The following is a 21,622-nucleotide window of genomic DNA, read 5'->3' on the forward strand; positions in this document are numbered from 1 at the left end:
AAAATCCTCCATCATATTTTTGGTAAGTTTTAAAAACAGACAATTAAATGTTTAAATTAAATCATAAGGTGCAAACAGCTTTTGTTTAATGTTGTGCATATTTATGCAAACAGGTTATTGCAGCTTCTTTAATTTTATTAATTCCAAACAGGTTTGTTTGATTTTCATGTTGCACATATCCTGAATTGAACAGGATATGTGCAACACAAAAGGAGGATAATTTACGACACAAAAAAACTCCAACAAACGAATTTAACACTTTTGATCTGGTATATAGAATTGCGGCAAAGGTTGAGAAGGTCATGCATGAGTGAATGAGTATCAGATGTCAGCCTTTGATACAAAGATATTTTGTATTTTAGAAAACTACTTCAAAAGTACTAGAGCTATCAGAGTGTTTATAAAAAATTTAAAATACAGCAGCTTCTGAACTGTAGTATGGTCGGGTTTTTAGAAGTCCTTAAAAGTGGTGTAAGATCCTTTTAGGGTGGAAAATACAAGAAAGGAGAGCGGGTCTCGCATGTAGGAGGGACAGGAAATGAGGAGATGAAAGTGAGTCTGTAGACAACAACATGGACAATGACTCAGGCTTTTTTCACACTCTGATCCCCTTCACATGTTGATAGCCCCTCATCCACTCAAACACACTCATGGTCCCTTTTAGTCCCGGCCAAAATGACCTTTTTCCTTCAGTTTTTTCCTACCAAAAGGAAAAAAACGCAGCTCTGATCCAGCACTACACTGTAAAAACATAAAATCTTACCAAGAATGTTTGATCCAGCTTCTAGTTCAAATATGTTAGTATGCTTTAAATAAGACAAAACTAACATACTTATTTTAAAGGTGACCCATTAGGCTTCCTTGAGCAGTTTGGGATGAGTCTATACAAATCATGTTCACTACATTTTTTTGCACAAAATCATTCATAGATGATGAGATTTTAGTCTGGTCACTTCTGCCTATTTTGAGCTCCTTTCAGAAAGAGCTGCTTTAGAGTCTCTTGTTACTTTACAGCCAAATGTGCTGGCTACACACCCACAAACTCAACGTTTGCACTCACACGTGAAAATGGCTGCTAACATATTATATTGCTAATATAAGGCCACACTACTTTGCACAACCAACAACGGTGCAGCAAGTGATATCTGGATGGAAAGTCAATAAAGCTCTTCTCTTTTCCAGCAGCCATAGTACAGCATTTACAGTGATAAAACCAGCTGACCAAATGCATGGCAACTCAGGTTGCTAGGTAACGGTGTAGCGACTCAACAGTCTTGATGACTGCACATTTCAAAATGAGGAGGATTTTGAAATTACTCATTTTCCAGACAGCAAAAAACATTAACCTATTGCCAAAAAGTGGCTTGGGTTTTTTTTAAAGTGCTTTGGCATTTTTAGAAGCAGTAGAAACCATAAAGGAAGGATAAAAACATCCAAAAAGTGAATATTTCCATAGTAGGTCCCCTTTATGTCAATGATTCCTTAATATGGTGAAATAATCTGCTATTGGATCTAGTACTTTTCATCAATATTAAGGTATTATTGACTTAAAACAAGCTCCTATTTTTATTTTATTGCTGAAAAATTACTTGAGTTAATTTTGTCTTATTTCAAGTGAACTAAGATATTTTCAGTAGAAACAAAACCAAAAATATTTAGTAAGATTTTGGTTTTTTATGGGGGAAAAAAAATCACTCCAGACACATTTTAATGTTTAAATATAAATTTGTATTTACATCAATATTAACATCAAGAAACAAGGTAAGAAAACAAAACCCAACAGTATTTTACATCCTGCGATCATGATCGTGTGTTTTCCAGATTTGCTCCTGCGACGTCAAAAGAAGACCAACATTCCCTGTTTTTAATATTTATTTTTCCTCAATTCCAGCCTGTTGTTTTGACATGAAAATAACACAAATCATGGATAAAACCTCTTCTCCAACTCAAAAGGACATTCTTGAATGTAAGCACCACATAAAAATCAACTGGCTGTAAGGTTCACAGAAAGACAAAGATTTAAATCACCTCAGCAGAACCGGAACTATACAGAATCCAACTTTTGCTCCCCTTACATTAAATGCAACAGTAAAAAAAAACAACAAGAAAACAAACACAATCTACTGAGCTGTTTCTATGCACTGCAGGATGACAAACAGAAATCTTTGGACTGAGCGTGTGTTCAAAGGTAGATTCCTCAGCAAAAACCTCAACAAGACAAAAAAAACAAAAGAGATTATGGATGAAATTATGGTCTAAATTCCTCCTTTTGTAGCCTGAATTTGAGTTAAAACTACGATTTTTGAAGCACGTCAGGAGAGGATTGACTGGCAAGAGATCTGGGGCCACAGAACAACACAATCGTGTGTCACTTCTTTTGCTGAATAGACATATTTCATTGTTTTTTTTTATAATTCTTATTTTTGAAAAGAAAAATAACTTATTTAAAAAAGCGTAACAACCTACTAGCACCTGTATGCTTCGGACTACATTCTAGGAAAATAGGAAGAGGGTTCACGGTTTAAGGATTATTAGAAATAAAAAAAGTGCTTCCAGTCAGCGGGAAAATGGCAGTATATCAAAGAAATATACATGTACTGCTTCCAAAAAACAGGCGTTTTCCTCCCAATTAATGTATCGAAAAGAAGAGCTGACCTATGATGGAATAAGAAAATTACACCTTTAAATATTAAGCCTTACAATCTGTGCAAAAAACAGTATGTGAGCTAGAAAAGCATAAATATATTTATATATAGTACATTTGAAGCATATTTACAGATCATATTTTCAGAAAAGAGGAATAAAATGTTCCAAACAAGACATCGAGCTTAATACTGCAGTACCGATCTTTGGGTGAACAATGTGTCAGTGTTGTCCTCAGAGGGAAACCGGGAGGAAGGATTATTGCTCGATATTTGAGTCCAATACGATCATCTAGCACTTTGTTTTGTAGTGTGAGTGGATCAAACTTCTGTGAAGATAATTAGCTTAGTTAGACTGGATTTGCAGCTCTGAGCTTTCTTTCTTTTTATCTTTTCAACTTTAAAAGATCAGATTTTAGCTTCTGACTGGCTCACCACTGATTTGTCTTGGTGAGGTGTAAAACAGTCTGGGTTTTTTGTGCATCTCTATTAGATGAATGTGTAGTTTTAATTTTTTTTTTATATTTCTATAAGGAATCTCGAGGATGGATCCACATTTTGCATGAGTTGTGCAGGACCGGCATGGTTGCCATGAAGTGGTTTATTTAAACTTGTTGAGAAATACCTCAATTTATAGACATCATTAAATTGCAAAAAGATCACTTCAAAAAGGAAAATTACCCTTTTAGGAGCAATTTTAAAATCTTAATTCATCTTCTTATAAACACAACTCTTCTCTGGTTCCCTCTGAGGAGCAAAACCTGCAAAGTTGACCCAATCTTAAAGAATGTGAATAGAAAAAAAAAGAAGAGGACATTTCTGAGGCTATTTAGTAATTCATGAATAAAGGCCTCTAAATTGCCACAATCCGTTTGATGTTGGCTTTCCTTAAAGTGCAACGAGCCAACGGGTTAGTTCGATCCTACTCAGCGGCATCCTGGACGACGAGACGATGTGCTACTTCTTAATAACATTCATGTGAGCGTCACAACCCGACGGCTCTTTAGCTGCTGGTCGTGTCTGCAGGGATCCGCCGGGAGCGGCAGAGCGATGGCGGATGGAAAGTTCAGAATCGACATTTTTACATCTGAATATAGCTTCGTGATACATTCGACAAAACAGAGGCTGTTTAAATACATTTGTCCATATAATGTAGCTTCACCGTTTGGTCCAAGGAAAGGATATACTGATATACTGCTCAGGAAGGGAGGAACATTGAATTCATGTCCGTCTCTCTGTGCATGATGGATAAACAGTTTGTCAGATTTTTAGGAAGGCTGTGTGTTTTCATGTGACAGTCTGTCTTGTTTCTCCTCCGGCGGTGTGGCTGACATTACTGGCCATCATTCCAGAGGGAAGTTCACTCCCCCGTCTGGTGGGAATGTGGCGCTACACGGAGGATCATAACACGCCTGGTTTATTTCCACACACACTGCAGCGCAGAAGCCGTCTGCCAAATCTGGGTGGAGATCACAGTGAGACAAAAGCTTCTGGCGTGTCCATCAGCAGTATTTCTGGATCATCAGGGGGAAGAGAGCAGAGCGTGAGCATTTAAAGAGAAACCCACCAAGAGAAACACACAGAGTTCATTGTAAAGCAGCAAAGATCATTGATTCCTGTATCTGAAGAAAAATGATTGTCATGCTGAGATGTAGCAAAAAAAAAGGAGACAGAAATTAGATATTTGAACAATTTTTTTTAATCCAAGCTTATAAAATGGATCCCTTTGTTAAGAAAGATTGAGACCAAGAAGACATTTTTAACTATCAATAACAAGTGTCTCCAGAAAAACAAGTAACTTTCAAACACTTTGGCTGAAAATCATAGTGAACCAACTAATGTTTTTCAATAAAAATATAATTACAAATGCAGGTTTTAGCAGTTTTTTCATGTCATGGAGCCATGGAGCTTCACAACAGAATTAGACTAAAAGTACAAATAAGATTTATTTATTTGCTCCTGTGTGACAACAGAAATGTGTTTGTTAATATCATTATATTATCCAGGCAGGATGTATTGTTTTTCTAGTCACTTTTAGTGTATGTGACACAAAAACGGATTTTAAATTAAAATGTATTATTCGCATGTTTTAGTTATGAAGAGCAGGGGGACAACAATAGAGCCCTGTGGCACTCCTCTTGCTGAAATCCTCCTGAGATGCATTCAGATGTGTAAACCATCCTCAGACTAAGCATTAAATAATGTCCTTTAAGTATTGAGACTCCCACTCTTTGCACATACCTGATCAGGCCCCATAGGCATGCGGCCCATCACCATGGGGTTCATCCCCATCTGTCCCATGTGACCGCCTCCTCCACTGGCCGGCATGCCGCCGTTCATCATCATGCCTCCGTACTGCCCAGGATTTCCCTGCTGCCCGAACTGCTGCTGACCCAGCGGTGCCTGCGGCCCGAACTGCTGCTGAGGGTATGAACTGGAGATAAAAAAAAATTAAATACAGACAGGATTTAACTAGGGGTGCATTCACACCAGCCCTGTTTAGTCCGCTTTAGTAAAACTGCAGTTCGGTTTGATTGGGGAGGTGCTCAGTCGAACTCTGATCCACCTACAAACCTAGGTCTCAGTGAACTCCAGAGACTGCTCCGAAAGCAGGAAGCAAAGGGCATTCTGGGTAAATACAAGCAAAACAAACGCTTCAGTCTGCCGATAGACAGAGGAATGGCTTATGGTTTTCTGATCAGTTGATCCTACAACTGATCAAATCTGATGCTACTCGCGTTTTGTTTACATTTTGTGAAGGAGGAAGTTGCACTCATGTCTTCTTCGGTGGTTTCTGGTGCACAGGTGAGGGGCTAAACAGGTTTTTCCAAAGGGTTTGGTTTGTTTGACACAGTGCAGTGGGAAATTAAGCCAGCTGAAAATGTAACAAACGTTGCAGCTTTGGTCCCCAATCAAACCAAGTCTACAGGACTAATCAGTGAAAAAACATGAGGAAAACTTTAAAATAAGTGATGGTGTCGTACCTGTTGCGTCCCATGCTGCCCTGTGTCCAGCCTTTCATGTCAGCGCCTGGGTACATAGGCCCCCCCTGTGAGTGCTGTTGCATCATGGGGTTTTGAGGCCCCATACGGCCTGGCATCATGGCATTAGGCGGACTTCCACCTGATGGGCCAAAAGAGGGGTCACCTTGCTGGGTCATGCCTGTTGAAAAAAACCCTAAACCTTCAGCTCTCTCCTTCTACACACCGAAAATATCAAGCATCAGACACCAAAGACAACATTCAACCTCGTTAGGTTCTCTGTGAATAACTAATTTTATCAAAAGTTTGCTGCACAGCTTAGATCCGCCACAAGGGAGCAGCAGCATTCACTAAACTCACCGTAGCTCCCACCGTAGCCGAACTGCTGCGGTCCCGGCTGGCCCATGTTTGGCCCCCCCATGGGGCTGTCCATGCCCCCGGGAGCCGTGACGTTCGGAGGCGGGCTGAACCCCCCCGCAGCTGCTGCAGCAGCTGCTGCCGCCTGCTGCTGCTGCTGCATCAGCATCATCATGCGCTGCCTCCTCATGTGCAAGTTGACAACGTCTCGGTTACGCTGAACCATCATCTGAGCATTTAGGAAGCCCTGCTGCACAGAGCAGATGTAATATTGTGTTTACTCTGATGTTTTGGTTATGTTCTGGTTTGAATCATTTGAAGGAGACATTTGTCATGTGGAAATCGTATTTATCCTATTTATTGGTAACATTACCATAAATAGTCTTTATTTTGAGATATTCCAAAAGTAATTTTATAACCTACCTGTCCTCCCATGCCAGGCTGCATACCAGGCCTCATGCCAGGGTTTCCTCCTGGGTTCTCCATCTTCATCGCCATGCCCTGCCGTGTCTGATTCATAAACTTGACAGAAAATAAAAAATAAAAATAAACATTAGAAAATAGAGGAAATAACATATTTATACTTCCTGGCAATAAATTAGTCCAAAAGAGTAATGTAAAAGATGTTTTTTTTTTCTAAAATCAAGTAATAGATTACAGTATACAGGGACAGGATAGTTGCAGCTAATCATGATGGTACAACTAAATACAAGAATACAAAACAAAAATTTAATGCATAACCATGTACATTGGATAATTAAAAAAAACGTCCGCTGATTTAATCAGGAAATTTTTTTTAACAAAACAATTATCAGCCAAGCCTTTTAAGTAATCAATTTAATTTATTGTTTAAAAATAAAACCATGGATGGATAAACAGACAAATGGATGGATGAATAGATGAACATTTTTCAAGCTCTACTTTCCTTCTTCCTACTTATTCAAACCTGAATAATAATCTAAATTAATTGCACCATTTTCCAGACTGACTGACACCTAATTTCTTTTCAATGTACCTATTTTAAATTTCCACTGTTTTTTAAAACAAAACTTAAAACCATTTAGTTTGATACTTACTGATCACTTACTTTTTTCACACCCAGAATTAGCAAAGAAATTGTTCGTTGTGAATGTCAGCTTAAAGCTATTATTGTTTTCTTATTTTGTAAGGAGCCCCTTGAACATGAGATGGTAGGAGTCAATAAATAAAATAAAAATTAAAACAAGCTTATAGTGAAATCTCCCAAAGCTGTAACTGATTGGTGCGTATGTTCAGCATGGCGTCCTACCTGCTGTCCCTGAAGCCGCTGCTGCAGCTGCAGCCTCATGGGCTTGTTGGCGTTCATCATCCTGGGTCGCATCATGTTGGCTCTAGGATGCCCCATGCCGCCCATCCCACCCATACCGGGAAAGCTCCCGCCTTGGCCCATCGGTGAGAGCATGGGCCCAAACCCGGCCTGCTGGCCCTGTCCCTGCATGGGGTTCCCTCCGTAGCCAGACTGCATCGGCATAGCAGGGGGTCCGGGATAGCCTGCTCCATACAGAGGCTTTTGGTCAAGCAGCATGGATGGGTCCTGTCCTCCAAAATGCTCCAGCTGCTGCTCTGCTCCCTGGGTCTGCAGCACACAAGACAAGGAGGACAAAGACAAGTTTGTCAAACTTCTCAGTTTAATTGATTCATCTCCGCCTGGTCGGCTCGGTAATTGCCTTTTTCTAAGCAGCACAGACGGACTCCTTAAGGCTCATCTATCTCCCTTCAGTGAGACGACAGCCTGGACACACTGAGTCATGACTGAAATATCGAATGCAAAAATTAATATGACGGTCTGTCGTGACTCACACTATGACAAATAATCTTTTCTCCCCCATTGCAGCACTTTCAGGGAGCGCTACGCTGCAGAGTGTGGCTCTTTCTGACATCTTACCTGGCTGACAAGGTCTGGGATACCGAGAGCTCGGTCTATCTCCTCCAGAGCGATGCCGTCGGTGTTGTTCAGCAGCGAATCCAGCTGGTCCAGAAGCGCCCTCTCATCACTCTGACCCTCACTGGTAGTGGGAGGGATCAGAAGGTCATCTAACGGATTGCTAAACTGGCGTCTGCATCATGCAAACAGAAAAAAATACAAAGGTTTGAATCACGGCTGTCAATTAGATGTGAATGCAAACTATAGTTTCCATTAAAACATTACAAATTTGTGCTAAATTTTTAAAAAAATAGTGTGCTAAAGATTAAAAATAATTATTTTGTAACTGCAGTGTTTTCATCAAATTAGAAACACAATTAAAGTCACATGTGAATAAGTTTGCTCAAACATGTCAAATCAGTATCTTCCTACCACTTCCTGTCATTTTCTTTGTCATTTCTGTCAGTAGTAATAGTAGCCAGTAGTAGTTGTTGATGCGAAAAAAGTTGCAGTTTGGCGAAATACACAAATTTTGACACAGCTGATAAACCACCTCATCCTAGTGTTCAAAATTGCCGTGTTTCCATTAAGCAAATTTATTTTCATATTTCCAATTATACGGTCAATGGAAACGCAGCTCATGATAAACGATCCACTGACCTGTTTCCCTCCATGTTCATCATGGGTTCGTGCCAGGATGGGGACTGGCTGGGCTGGCCCTGCTGGCTGAAGGGGCTCATACCCATGCCCATATCAGAAGAACCTCCTAAACCAGTAAAGAAAGACAAACGAAGTTAATGGTGAGCAAGAAGCAGAGGTTATAGTAGAGATTCTACAACAAAAGTCCAATTTCTGCAAAAATATGCAAGAATAAAGAGAAAACGGTAGGACTTTCAAACCATGATACACTAAATGATTCATAAATGGATTATTGGAGCCTGTGCATCAATTAGAAATACAATTTCACCCTCTTTTATCGTTCATTTTCCTACTCTATTGCTCACCTTTAACCTGTGGAAACAGTTTCTGACCAACATGAAATAAACGTTGAAGGTTTCCAAAAAGTTTCAGTACCCAGAAATGCATCTTTACCACTGAGCCACTGGGTTGGATACCAAGATTTCAATCTCTCTCAGATTCTCTTTTTTTTTTACTTTGCATCACCACAAGGCAACAGTTTGAGCAGCGTACCCATTTCCATGAGCTGCTGCTGCAGCATCGACCTGTTGCCCGGCACGCTGTTGGAGCGGCTGACCGTGGGTCCGGACATCACGCTCTTCCCATTGTTGTACTCCATGCCTGGGCGCATCATGGACGGATGTCCTGCTGAACTCACAGGGCTGGTGCTGGAACGGGGCTTCCAGTCTCCAGAGCCCCCCATGGGAGACCTCTGGGGGCCTCCGCCTCTATTCATTGGTCCTGGATATGCAGAAATGACAGAAGAGCATTGGTTGGAATTAGGATTGCAAGTTATCAATTAATGAGTTAAAATTGACTGATCTCATCCATCGACTGATGATTAACTGATAAGTGTCCATTTTCTTTTCTCTTGTATCAAGAGGGCCGACCATATTCCCATAAAAACAGAAAGCAACTATGTGACAAATATGTGACACACTTAATTCCCCATGAACAGAAGTATTGCCTGTGGTTGCTCTTGAAAAAAATGTTAAAACTTCACTCCATGAAGTGCATTATTTAACTCACAATCAACCTTGCTTATTGGCATCATGTTTCTTTTTCACCACTTAAGTTTTCTCTACTAGGTTTTTTTGCCATCACATCCTTGCCTTCGTAACACACCAGTAACTTTTGTTTGAAAATTTGATGCAGCTTGAAGTTTTCCAACTTGGCTATTTCCCTGCCATCTTTATTTCTGTATCAACTGGCTGCGCTTAAGAATGTCCAGCGCTGCCCTCTGCTGGTTGGCCATCAATCTACAACAATAAATCGTTTTTGCATCCCTAGTTGGAATCATTGATCTGTAGGTCCAACTGTATTAGGATTTGGAGTTCCAGTATCATGCTGGGCTATGACTTATCCCAAAATGATTGGAGATCTATTTGAACCCACACTTTTTCAGATTTTTATTAATAAAAGACTGTTTGTGTGTGGTTGATTACAAGTTAATCGAATCCGAGAGCAGAGAGAGAGAGAGGCAAAGAGACAATAAAGAGGAAATCTGCTGAGACACACCCATGTTTCCTGGGAAGCTGTCTGGGCTGCCCATCATGTTCTCCTGCTTGATGAGCATTGGACGTCTTACAGCTCCTCCAGGCCCACCCAGTGGCTTCCCATCCATGGACATGGTCCTCTGGAAGGGCCCTCGAGGTCCTGGACCCATTACTGGACTCCCTGGACAGAGCAAGCAAAAAAAAAAAAGAGAAAAAAACCTTTTCAGAAAAACCGTGCCTTGCTTATATATTACACACATACAACATCTTACAAAAGAATTACTAATCCTTGCAATTTTTTTCACCTTAAAACTAAATACGTTGGTCTTTTCTATTGTTTTTATAGGAGATAAACTAGAAAAGTAATACATAGTTGCTAAGTGGAAGGTAAATACTAAACAGCTTTTGAATGTTTTTAGAAATTAGAAAAAGTCTTAAAATGTGGATTTAAACCTCGCTAGAATAAAATCATACAAAATTAACTGCCTGAATATAACTGAGCCAACTAAAGCAGGATTTACAACTAATGCATCTGACTCTGAACACATCATCCCCACTACACGGTGGTGGCAGCATTATGGTGTGGGATGACATTCCTCTATACAGTTGGAGATTTATTTGAAGCCTCACTTTTTGAGACTTTCATAAACAAAAGACTGACAAAATGTGTCATTTTTCTTCCACTGTTATGTGATTAACTGTACCATAAACTGAGTAGCAATGCAATTTTAAAACACATTTCAACATGACATGTACATCTGCAAACAAGAATTTTCTAAAACTAAAATGCTGTAATCCAGTAGGACCGATTATAAACCAGAGAACAGGGCTGGTTGTCTCTTTCAATTTATGTTAAATCTGTTTTTTCAGTTTTATGGGTATAAAAGTACCAGCTTCAAAAAGACACGACTGAGAAAGACATGACATTTGCTTCAGGAAGAAAGCGATCCGAAAAGACAGCCTCTGATGGTGCCAGATGCAGTTTCAGTGGCATTTTGTTTTGATATCATCACATGTGATGTTACAACACCCACCCTGTGTGAAACTGTCACTTCTCATAGTTATTTAGTGCTTGAACCGCTTACCCTGCAGGCCGTCATCAAGGCACCCCTGTGGTTTGTTTCCTGCGTTGTTTGCCCCGGCACCTCCGGTCTGATCGGGGTAAAAGTCGGAGTTTGAACCCCTGAGATCGCCCAGAATAGACTCCAGGTTGTGCAACTACATTTTAAAAATAGAGCAGTTGTTTTTATTTTTGTAAATATCAATAAAAGTCATCATCATTTAATAGAGATATGCTCTTACATCATCAGGAGGTTCTGATTTGATCTTGCTCTCGGCATGCTCTGCCGCAGGGCCGCCGCCGCCGGCTCCAGGAAGACCTTTCCCTTCTAGATCTTCAAGTTTGGGCTTCACGTCCGCTTGTTCTTTGGAGTCGTCCTTGTTGAGGAGATAATGGAGGAGAGCGTGGGTCTTCTCCTTCTTCGGGCTGTGCTGCTCCTGTTTGGGGTCCGCGATCAACCCGGGGCCCGACCCGGCCGCCGAGCTTCCAGCTGCACCTTCGCCGCCCTCCTGGCCTCCGAGCGTCACTTTCCCCGTCGCCTCCGCTGTGATCTTCGCGACTTCATCCGGAGTGTTGCCGTTCTGAAGAAGCTTGTGGAGAATCTTGTGCTTCTCCTGCAGCGACCCGGTGTAGTGAGCCGAGGCCGATGCGCCGCCCGGGCCGGCCGCCAGCCCCGCGCTGCCGCTGGCAGAGGAAGAGGAGGAGACACCTGTGGAGGAAGGGCTGGTCATCCCGCCGGTGGCTTCCTTGCTGTCCAACCCCGCTGGAGCGCCACTGCTGCTCGGTGGAGGGGGTCCGGCGGGCCCCGTAGGTCCGCTTCCACTGATCCCCAGCTCCTCGGTTGGGGAAGTCAACAGCTGCAGCAGCTTCTTGTGTCCTTTGCTGTCCGGCAGCCTCCGAGGCGGGTCGGCGCCCGCCGTCCCCGCCTCGCCGCTCGCTTCGCCACACTCCTTGGCTGCTGTAGCTGCCTGGCAGTCCGGTCGCTCTGCAGAACTCTCCGCCTGAGGATGCTGATGGTGATGGTGGTGCACCGGGAGGTGGTGGTCTCCGGGTCCGGGCCCCAGGCCGCCGGCCGGACTTTTGGAGCCATCTTGTCCTGGTTTAGCTTGATGACTGGGCTGGGAGGAGGAATGGATGCTGGGAGAGCTGTCTGGTTTGTGGGCTGCTGAGGGCGACGTCAGAGTGGAGGGGAGCGAGCTCCCGACTCCCTCGCTGATGGCCTGGAGAGCGTTCAGAGAGCTGCTGGAGAAGGAGCAGGTGTTTCCTCCTGCTCCTCCTCCACCGCCGAGGCCGCTCATGGGAGAGTGCATTCCTGCAGAGAGAGATGCAGGTTAATGCACTATCAAAGAAAAAAATCATGTTTAATGATGGTAAAACTGTTTCTAGTGAAATTTAAACACGTTTAAATGACCAAAATAATTTGTTTGGAGGTTGTTTATGAGGTTCCCCACGGTTCAATGTCAAGACCAGTGTTGTTTATTTTTGTATCTTAATAATATTTATAATGTTCTAAAGCTGATAAATTTGATAAACTGCGGGTGTCGAAAGGGTTTTCAATATCAACTTCAAGTCAAGTTTTAGCTTTCTGAATTATTTTAATTTTGATTACAAATATTAAATACATCAGTGTTATTAGTTTATCATTTTATTGTTCGTTTTCCTCAAACTTTAACTTATAATATTGTCACATTCCTAAAATAATGGCCTAAGTGATTTTTTTGCCAAAAGGGATTTTGGCAAAAAAAACAACAACAACAAAAAGAAAAGACCTTTGAAAGTTGACGACATGGGAAATATGTCTTGTTCTGCTGGGAGATTATTTCACTGATAACTATACTTTTTCATCAATATTAAGGAATTATTGACTTAAACCAAGCTCCTGTTTCTTGCTAAAATGTTACTTGTAAGTTAGTTTTGTCATATTTGCAGTGTAACACAATATTTGCAATAGAAAATAGACCAATAATACTTGGTAAGATTTTGTTTTTGCAGTGAAAATTCTTCCTTTTTCAAGTTTACTGCATTCAAATTTTAGGTTGTTGGTAGATTATGACATTTTTAATATTCAGTGTAAAATGAAAGGTTATTTGTTACCTATTATTAGTATTTATGACCTGAGAGAATAATTCATATGAAAAATCCTTCAGGATCTGACTAATGCATGAAAATCAGTTTAAAAAAGTGAACTTCTGCCTGTATCTTATTTTACTTCCAGTCCAAAATCACTTTAAGTCAACAATTATCGCTTAATATTAATGGAAAAAGTACTAGTTATAGGTGAACCAGACATTTTCCCATATTACAGGTTAAAATGTTAGAGGAGTGATGGAGAAATATCATTTTAATCATCATCAGTATAAATCCTTACAAGTGTGGAGAAGAAATTGTTTGGAAGGTTAAAATAAAATAAAAAAAATTGTTTCTGTCTGATTCTTATTTTATTTCCAGTCCAAACTAAAGAGATAAAATTAAATCAGTAAAAAAAAAAAATCCTACCTCCAGGTGAGAACTGGTTGGCCCCCATCTTCGGGCTTCCCCGGTTCCGGGGGGACATCAGCAGTCCCTGCTGGTGGGGGCCGCCCATCCTGGGGCTCCCTGACGGACTGTTCATCCCGCTGAGTCCGAAGCCTCCGGCGCTCTGGAACGGGGGCTGCTGCTGCTGCGGGTGCTGCTGCATGCCCGGCCCGGGGTGATTCATGGGACCCATCTGACTCATCTGATTCATGTGCCCCACCTGATTCATCTGGTTCATCTGATTCATCTGCATCATGCGGCTGCCCAGGCCTCCGCCACCACTTCCTCCTCCGCCGTTGCCTCCGTAAACGGAGCCGCCTCCCATCGGACCCATGTGGCCCATGTGGCTCTGCTCGCTCATGCCGAAGCCCCGGTTCATGCCGCCCATTCCTCCCATCACCATCCCGCCGCCTGCATTCACGCTCATCTGGGGGTTCATGTTGGCGCTACCCATTCCTTGTTGCCTCATGTTGTTGGGCATCATGTTGCCGCCTGGTGCCGGGCGGTAGCCATTGGGTTCCCTACGTTGGAAAAACAGCAAAAAAAAGTTTGGATAAATGGGAAAACCGTGAGAACATTGAGGTTAAGCACCAAGTATTTCAAAACTATTCGGTAACATTTATTTGAGGGAGTGTGAATAACACTGCCATGACACATGACATAAACACAAATGCTTATGATGTTACCATGAATACTATAAATTGTAACAATTTTAATGTAAAGCTGCATTAGAAGTTGCATGAAAAGGGTCAACTTTGAATTGTTCATTAAATAATGACAATGTTACTTTGAAACTTGCATTAAAAGTGTCATTATTTATGAATGAGACTTCATGATAAAAACAATCACAAAAAAAGTGTTGCCAACTAGTCATACTCAAACATTTATCTTAACAGTCTATGATTGGTGCTGTGAGCCACATTATGCCTTCATATTTATTTTTAAACTATATTTAGTATTCCTGATTGCACTCTGAACCATTTGAAAGAAGGTTTATTGCAGTTTATTTTTTATATGTTTCACCAAGGTGGCGCAAAACATTTCCCCCATATTTGAAGTTGAAATGTCTTGTTGTAACAAAATTCAGGCAAACAAAATATTTTTCTAAATCAATTTTTTTTCAATATAAAGTCTATGAAACTAACAAAATCTGCAGGTGTGCGTCTGTGTCCGGTAAATTTTTGGTTAAAACGATCTTGTTCATCATGAAGTGAAGTTACTCAAAGAGGGAGAAACTTTAATCAAGTAAGAATAGCGATACGTCATATTAAAATTACTCAAGTCAAAGTAAAAAGTCCAGCATAGCAAACAAAATCCTAAAAGTACATTTTGTCCAAAAATATATTCAAGTCAATGTAACTATTTAACCCACTCTGTATGTAAAGCTCTGGTGAAAATGAAGAGCCCACTGCACTCCATTAAAAACCTGGTGGTTATTCCACCAAATATCGATTCCTGAACTCTTCCTGAGTCAAAACTTTAGTATTGTTGTTTCTAAATCAATATGAACTTGTTTCTCTGCATGATTTGAGGTCTGAAGGCACTGCATCAGCAAATAAATACAATTTTTATCCTGGATTTTCAGAGTCATGTTCTCAGTAGTTTATAGAACAAGAGAACAATGTTCATTTGACTCAAACTTATACCTATAAAGGGTAAAATCAGAGAAGTGGGTCATTTTAAGCGGTCTCTTATTTTTTCTGAGCTGTTTGAATGCAGAGTTTCTGACCTCTGCAGCAGGTGAGTGGAGATGAATCCTTGCGGCTCGTTGCTCATGGGGTGCCGGTACAGCTTGCTCTTGGTCTGGGCTGTTACTGGGGTGCCATCAGACAGGGAGAAGCGGTACAGGGGCGTCTCGGCATGACCCTGGAGAAAAGCTGCGCACAAATGGCAACAAAAACAATCCCTCAAACTTCAGTCATTGCTGGGAGTAAAAAGAAAGTAAACGTGCCACACAGAGGCACCGGGTCACATTAATAGTGTCGTCTGTTCTGCGTAAAGCTCATCTTATGTGAATATTACAAGGCTTTACTTATAGTCAGGGATCGTTTTGTTGAAGTTTGAGATTTTTTGCTTTATTAATGCTCCCTATCTTAACAGATACTTTAAAGCTGCAGAGTAAAAATATTAAAACAGTCTGAAAAAGTACCTACCATTCACCTGGTTATGAGTTCACAACTGTTTTCCAAGTAAAACTCATCACTTATGTTTCCCTGTGATTATTCATGGGTGAATACAATATTTTATAGCATCATTGGGAATTGAAAAAGTTACACTATTGGTGATTTTTAAGGCTTTTTTGGTGCTATTAAACCACCAACTGCACACAGTTCCTCTTAAAACTCACTTTGTGTGATGTGTAATATAAATTTGTGATCAAGAAATGGTAAAGTTAGTTAGTGTGACCTACGTTATAGAGGAGAAAAACCTAAAAAGGTGAAACAAAACACATTTTCTTTAGCCTTCCTGTTGTCTGCTGAAGCTTTTGTTCACCCAAGCTTTTTGTCTCTCAGCTTTGTCTGAATGAAGCCACAAAATCAACTTTTGACTCAAACAGTGTCGCTGCTTAATCCAGTTATCTCTTTGCTCACACCTCCAGTTTTCTAGTTATTAAAATAAAAAGCGCTGTAGTTGTTGACAGCAGCTGTGAGGTTCCAAGTCTGAACCCACCCTCGTGATAGTGCCGCTTGTGCGACCATGGCTGCCCGTCGCTGTGCTGAAGGAACATCTGGATGCAGCGCCGCAACAAGTCCTCCCAGCCCGGACGCATGGACGCTCGCAGGGAGCTCTGGTCGATCTGAATCAGTTTACCTGAGACACGGCGGACAGCGGGAGACACAGGGAGGACGGGTCAAACCCGAGTCAACACAGCGTGCTTTTGGACGCCGCTCAGTGAGAGTCCAGCTCCTGACCTGACATCTCGTGTCGGGTGTTGAAACTCTCGGTCCGCTCCACGGCTGTGACCCGGCGGGCCACGCAGATCATGCATGACTGAAGGTCTGCGGAGGAAAGGAGAGCAGAGACGGAGTTAATGCTGGAACAAGTTATACTCCCATAAAAATGCCATTACGTGTTTCTAATGATTCCATTCATCTTTTTTATGATCTCATTTTTCATCATCATGGATTTCTTTCCATATTTCAGGTCTTATTTGTTTTTTAAGAAATATTAGGCAATTGTTGCTAAATAGACGTGTTGCAGCGTGACATTAGATGCATTAAATCGCTACACTGCTCACCAGCGATGACTACCATCGGTTTTAGCTTTTACATTGTCAACATAACATGTTAAATCTTAAATTTATGTGTGATAAATAAAAAAAAGGTTTTTGTGTGTTGCTTTGCTGCTATTTGTGAACATTACAAGTAGGCAACAAGGTCAGGAAAAAGTTTAAATAAAGACATAAATAGTGAAGTAGAGGGAAACAGCGTAAGCTTTTATAATTTTAGATTTTAGGGGTCTTTTAAAGCTCACCAAGCAAAGCACATTTCTGGATCTAGTCGCCCCTTTTTGGGCATCACTGGTCCCTCCACCTACCTTCTCCCTCTTCGATCATGGCCTTGGGCTGCGTGAGAGCAAAACACTGCATTGTCTCGTAGCGCGGTCCTCCTGGCCCGTCCTCCATTGGGCCGTGGGCGTGGCCAAATTTGACCAGCATCCGGCAAGTGAAGGTGTGACTCTTCTGTCGAGTCGCCTCATTCCCCCACGACACGCCATTTACTAAAAATACAAAGCAAACCAAGAAACGGTTACTTAAGAGGAATAAACCCAAAGCTTCTGGGACTGAAAACCACAGGAGCTGTAAACCGACTGTCTTTAATTCAATATCACCAATGGCTCACATCCAATTGTACAAACAAAGCAAAACAAACACACACCACCACAAACAAGCATTGTGTCTCTAAAACTGAGAAGCTAAAGCCTCTCTGGCTGGCTAAATGGACCATGGGATTAATGTAGCCAAGGCGTCGATTTCCAATATTTCTCTCTCTCGGTGGCTCTGCCGCCGGCCGAGGCCGGGGACATGCAACCATCTATCCTCATTTAGGTCCTGACTACTCATCACAGCACACAACCACATGCACACAGATGCTTTTGGATGGGGTCACCTTCACAGAGAGAAGGAAAAGGAGGCAAACTTTAGCGAGCGACAGCAAAATGTCCTTTAACGATGACTAAAAGGTGCTTTCATGAACAGGTTAGGTTAGGTCTTTTACAAAACAAGTTCGCTACATTTTTATTTTTTGCACAAAAATGATTCTTAGATATTGAGATTTAAATCTGGTCAGTTCTGTCAGAATGAGCTGTTTTGGAGCCTCTTGTTACTTTAAATCCAAATAAGCTGCTGCAGGCCACGCCCCCAACTCAACGTTTATGGTGCGTTCACACCAAACTTGTTTCGTGCAGCAAATTTGAAGCATTTTGAGTGTTTCAAGCCTTTGATGCAACCAAAGCGTCCAACGCTGGAGTTGGAAAATCTGAACTTTCGCCGCTCGACACGGAGCGTCAACCAATCAGAGAGACTCCGCTATGTGGCATAGTGGTGAGTTAAACAACAACAACTATGGAGGATAAACTAATTGTCGCTGTTTGCTGTCGTCCTATAATCTCCGACAAATCAAATTATGACTACAGAGACGGGAATAGAAAGGATCTTGCTTGGAAGAGGATCAGCGAGGAAGTTGGACTGTCGAGTTAGTTATAATTTTTACCATTTGAAAATATGTCCCCGCTTTTGAGCTATCTAGTGACGTTGAGTCACGTTAAATAAACGTTGTATTTATTTAGACGATATAAGCAGGAGATGGTGGAAGAGTTTGAAGGACACGTATGCCAAGGAGTTTGCTCTTACCGTCAGCCTACAGCGTCGAGCGTAAAATGTCTTTACTTCAAAGTGCACACTCGTCGAACTTAGACGTGTTTTTGACGGTTGAACAAACGTAACGTGGGGGGTTATAATACGGGATATTTACAGGAAAACATTAATATGGGAGCACGGCGGCGGTGAGTGAAAAACGGCAGTTTCCCGGCCAAAATGGGAGACTTGACAAATATGGTTTCTGGATGGTGAGTCAACAAGACACTTTTCTTTTCCAGCCGCCATTATTCAGAGCATACAGGCAGTAAAACCAGATCGTCAAACCTGCTGGAGTTCTGCTTGGGTTGCTAGGTGACGGGCTGGGCTTGGCTGAGGTTGCTAGGTAATGGTACAGAGTCTGTTGAATGTGATTTAATAATCTGGAGGATTTTGAAGCGGCTCATTTTCCAGCACCAAAACACACTATTACCAAAAACATGACTGGATAGTTTTTCTTTTAAGCACTTGGGTTGTTTTTAGAAGCAAATGGAAGTATAAAAACATACAAAATGTGATTTTTTTTTTGTCTGGAGACTAAATCAGCTGGCAAAAGGTTTCCGTTTGGCAGGTGTAGAGGGTAGTTCATGGGAGCGAGCGATCTGAAAGACAGTGTGCCTTGTGTGAGAGTTGACAAAACAGCAGCGCTGTTGTCATAAATTAGTCAAAGCCAGACTCGATTACTCAGCTTTGTAGTGAACACAAAAGCATTTCCAACTGGACTCTTCCCCAACAAGAACTCCAGGTCCTTTCCAAACGTCTGTGGTGGACCGTACACAGTAAAAACAATAAAATCTCACGGAGTATTTTTTGTACAGTTTCTAGTGGAAATATCTCAGTGTACTTGAAATAAGACACAATCACTTACCAGTGACCTTTCAGCAATATATAGGAGTTTAATATTCACTAATATGGATTAAAAAAATAATGTATAATGTGCATAGTATGATGTGGGGAAAAATGTATGTAAGTGAAATAATCTGCCACTGGAACTAGTAGTTTCTTCATTAATATTAAGGAATTAATTAAGGAATCTTGCTTAAAAGTTTCTTGTAAGTTAGTTTTATCTTATTTCAAGTACACTAATATATCTGCACTAGAAACTGGAAAGAAAATACTCTCAGATTTTGTGTTTTTGCAGTGTAATAAAATTAGTTTACTGATCTGAAATGTATAACGTTGACAAAAAAAGCAAGCAGCAATGGAGCACAAACCTCTCAAACTGCGAAAACACAACATCTAACTATGTCTCACCATCAATCTGTTTTAGTTTGTGTGTGTGTGTGTGTGTGTACAACTGTAACCACTGTGCTATGTGTTCATCCCACAGGAATGTGCACAGAGAAGGCATTTCATTCATGGGCCAAAAAGATAATGCAGACACAGGGAGAAAGAGAGAAAGGGTGGGAGCGGCAGAGAGGGAGGCAGCCTGAGAAACGGATAGCCACAATATTCATCTTAGTAAGCAGCCATATTAAGTATGGATGAGGCTGAGAAGGAGCGAGCTGAGGAAGGCACCAGGGACAGCGAGAGGAAAAGTGCATAAAGAGGGATGGTTAGAGGGGGAAAAGCGAGAGAATGAATGACGGGGTGCACAGGGAAGCAGGCGGCCGAGTCGATGAGCCGACTTCTGCTCGAGAACGTTACTGCAGAGCTAATCGAGAAGCGGGTTCAGCCGAGCACACACACATCCATAATTAATCGCCATTATAAATAGTGCACATACTTATGGGCTTACACGCTCATGCTGCTCCCTAAAAAATGCATCACTGTCATTTACACGTCAATACAGAGAATAATGAGGGGGTGTAAATAAGTGAATTTACTCAAGTACAATATTAAGGAGCAAATCACGGCGAAACACATGCTGAATTAAGCAAAGGGGAGCGAGGAGGTGCGTTTTTCAGCCCTTATGTGGCAGCAGTGGGATCTGAATAGAGCCCGGCCTGTTTTACGCTGTCTGGACCACTGAGTTTGACAGACAGCTGCGTTACGCTCTGCCTGATTAGCAAAGAGTAGGTGGGAGCATCCGCGTAGCGAGTGCATGTTTTGTCAGGTGTGTATGTGTGTATGAGCAGCTCTTCCCAGGAGCTCCTCATTAGACAGAGGAGCTGAGAACCGTGAATTTTCAAGTAATTTCCTCACAAAGTTTTATCGACTTGGAACGTGTCGCCTTGTTTTAACTTCTGAGTAAGAACAAAACGTAAGCGGTGAAGCGTTTGATTTATTGAAGGTGAAATAAAACAACAAATCAGCCACCAGTATTCAATATATTTACGTCTGTAAAACTGAGTAGGGGACTCACACTGATTTTATCCCATTTCAAACACCCAGATTATTTCTAATAATCATTTTAATCTTAAAGAAATTCCAGAATTTCTTTAAAATGTTCCACAATTTCATCCAAACCCAGATTAGATTTTGTTTTACATTCTCAAATTTGACTATGCATAATTTTTCCTGCTCTTTTTGCAATAGTAAGTGTTCACCCACACCTCTACAAAATAACTTCAATATGGCTACATCAAAGAAAAGTATGTAAGGAAATTATTATTTTTCTTATCAATATAACATTTTTAACATTTTCCAGCAAATTTTGATATTGATTGACACACTCAGGAATTGCGTTTTAGGTACTTTCTACATAAAAATCTTTCATTTTGGTCTGAGGTTTTGCTTTACTTTACCCAGAAACTATTAATTTAGATTTTTTTAGATGTTAAAGTTGCTATAAATTTTGAAAAAAAAATTGATCTGAACACACACCCCTGTGGTACACCACACACATTTTCAAAGCATTCAGAATTAAATTGTCCCATATTCACATATGTGTGTGTGTGTTTGCTCACTGTTGGTCCTGGGCAGGTTCTTGTGAAAGTCCTCGCGGTCCTCCTCATGCAGGATGTTGTACACGCTGGTGTTGATGAGCTCCTCCTGCTTGTACTGCAGGTACTGGGTGACGTTGTCGGACACGAACACGATGCTGCCCTCCCGGTTCACCACAAACAGGAAGCCGTCCAGAGCCTAGGATTTTTATTGTGACAATGAAAACAGTGACGATAAGAAATATTTATAACATCGTTTCTAGTTAACCGTATAAATGGAAATGAATGGAAAAAACATTTCCATTTGTAAT

General features: G+C 41.3%; 1 protein-coding gene across 3 annotated transcripts in view; it reads right to left on the reverse strand.

The window, feature by feature from the left end:
• Window positions 1-1,705: 1,705 nt before the first annotated feature.
• LOC106917477 (nuclear receptor coactivator 3-like) overlaps window positions 1,706-21,622 on the reverse strand; it is a 69,155-nt gene continuing 49,238 nt past the window's right edge. For 2 of the 3 annotated variants that reach the window (XM_014986472.2, XM_088007224.1), the window contains 18 exons: window positions 21,336-21,510; window positions 17,169-17,351; window positions 16,544-16,630; window positions 16,302-16,442; window positions 15,361-15,508; window positions 13,614-14,152; window positions 11,360-12,429; window positions 11,143-11,275; window positions 10,080-10,238; window positions 9,075-9,302; window positions 8,544-8,649; window positions 7,905-8,076; window positions 7,269-7,595; window positions 6,404-6,502; window positions 5,984-6,230; window positions 5,627-5,804; window positions 4,884-5,076; window positions 1,706-4,156 (listed from right to left, as the gene is read on the reverse strand). In XM_014986472.2, the coding sequence (XP_014841958.2) occupies window positions 4,145-4,156; window positions 4,884-5,076; window positions 5,627-5,804; window positions 5,984-6,230; window positions 6,404-6,502; window positions 7,269-7,595; window positions 7,905-8,076; window positions 8,544-8,649; window positions 9,075-9,302; window positions 10,080-10,238; window positions 11,143-11,275; window positions 11,360-12,429; window positions 13,614-14,152; window positions 15,361-15,508; window positions 16,302-16,442; window positions 16,544-16,630; window positions 17,169-17,351; window positions 21,336-21,510 (4,197 nt within the window). In that variant the 3' untranslated portion in view covers window positions 1,706-4,144. The remainder of the gene's footprint in view (window positions 4,157-4,883; window positions 5,077-5,626; window positions 5,805-5,983; window positions 6,231-6,403; window positions 6,503-7,268; window positions 7,596-7,904; window positions 8,077-8,543; window positions 8,650-9,074; window positions 9,303-10,079; window positions 10,239-11,142; window positions 11,276-11,359; window positions 12,430-13,613; window positions 14,153-15,360; window positions 15,509-16,301; window positions 16,443-16,543; window positions 16,631-17,168; window positions 17,352-21,335; window positions 21,511-21,622) is intronic. The other variant, XM_014986474.2, reaches the window with a different exon arrangement.

Source organism: Poecilia mexicana, unplaced genomic scaffold, assembly GCF_051168715.1.
Source record: "Poecilia mexicana isolate PSO_F unplaced genomic scaffold, ASM5116871v1 scaffold_7, whole genome shotgun sequence".
Taxonomy (NCBI): Eukaryota; Metazoa; Chordata; class Actinopteri; order Cyprinodontiformes; family Poeciliidae; genus Poecilia; species Poecilia mexicana.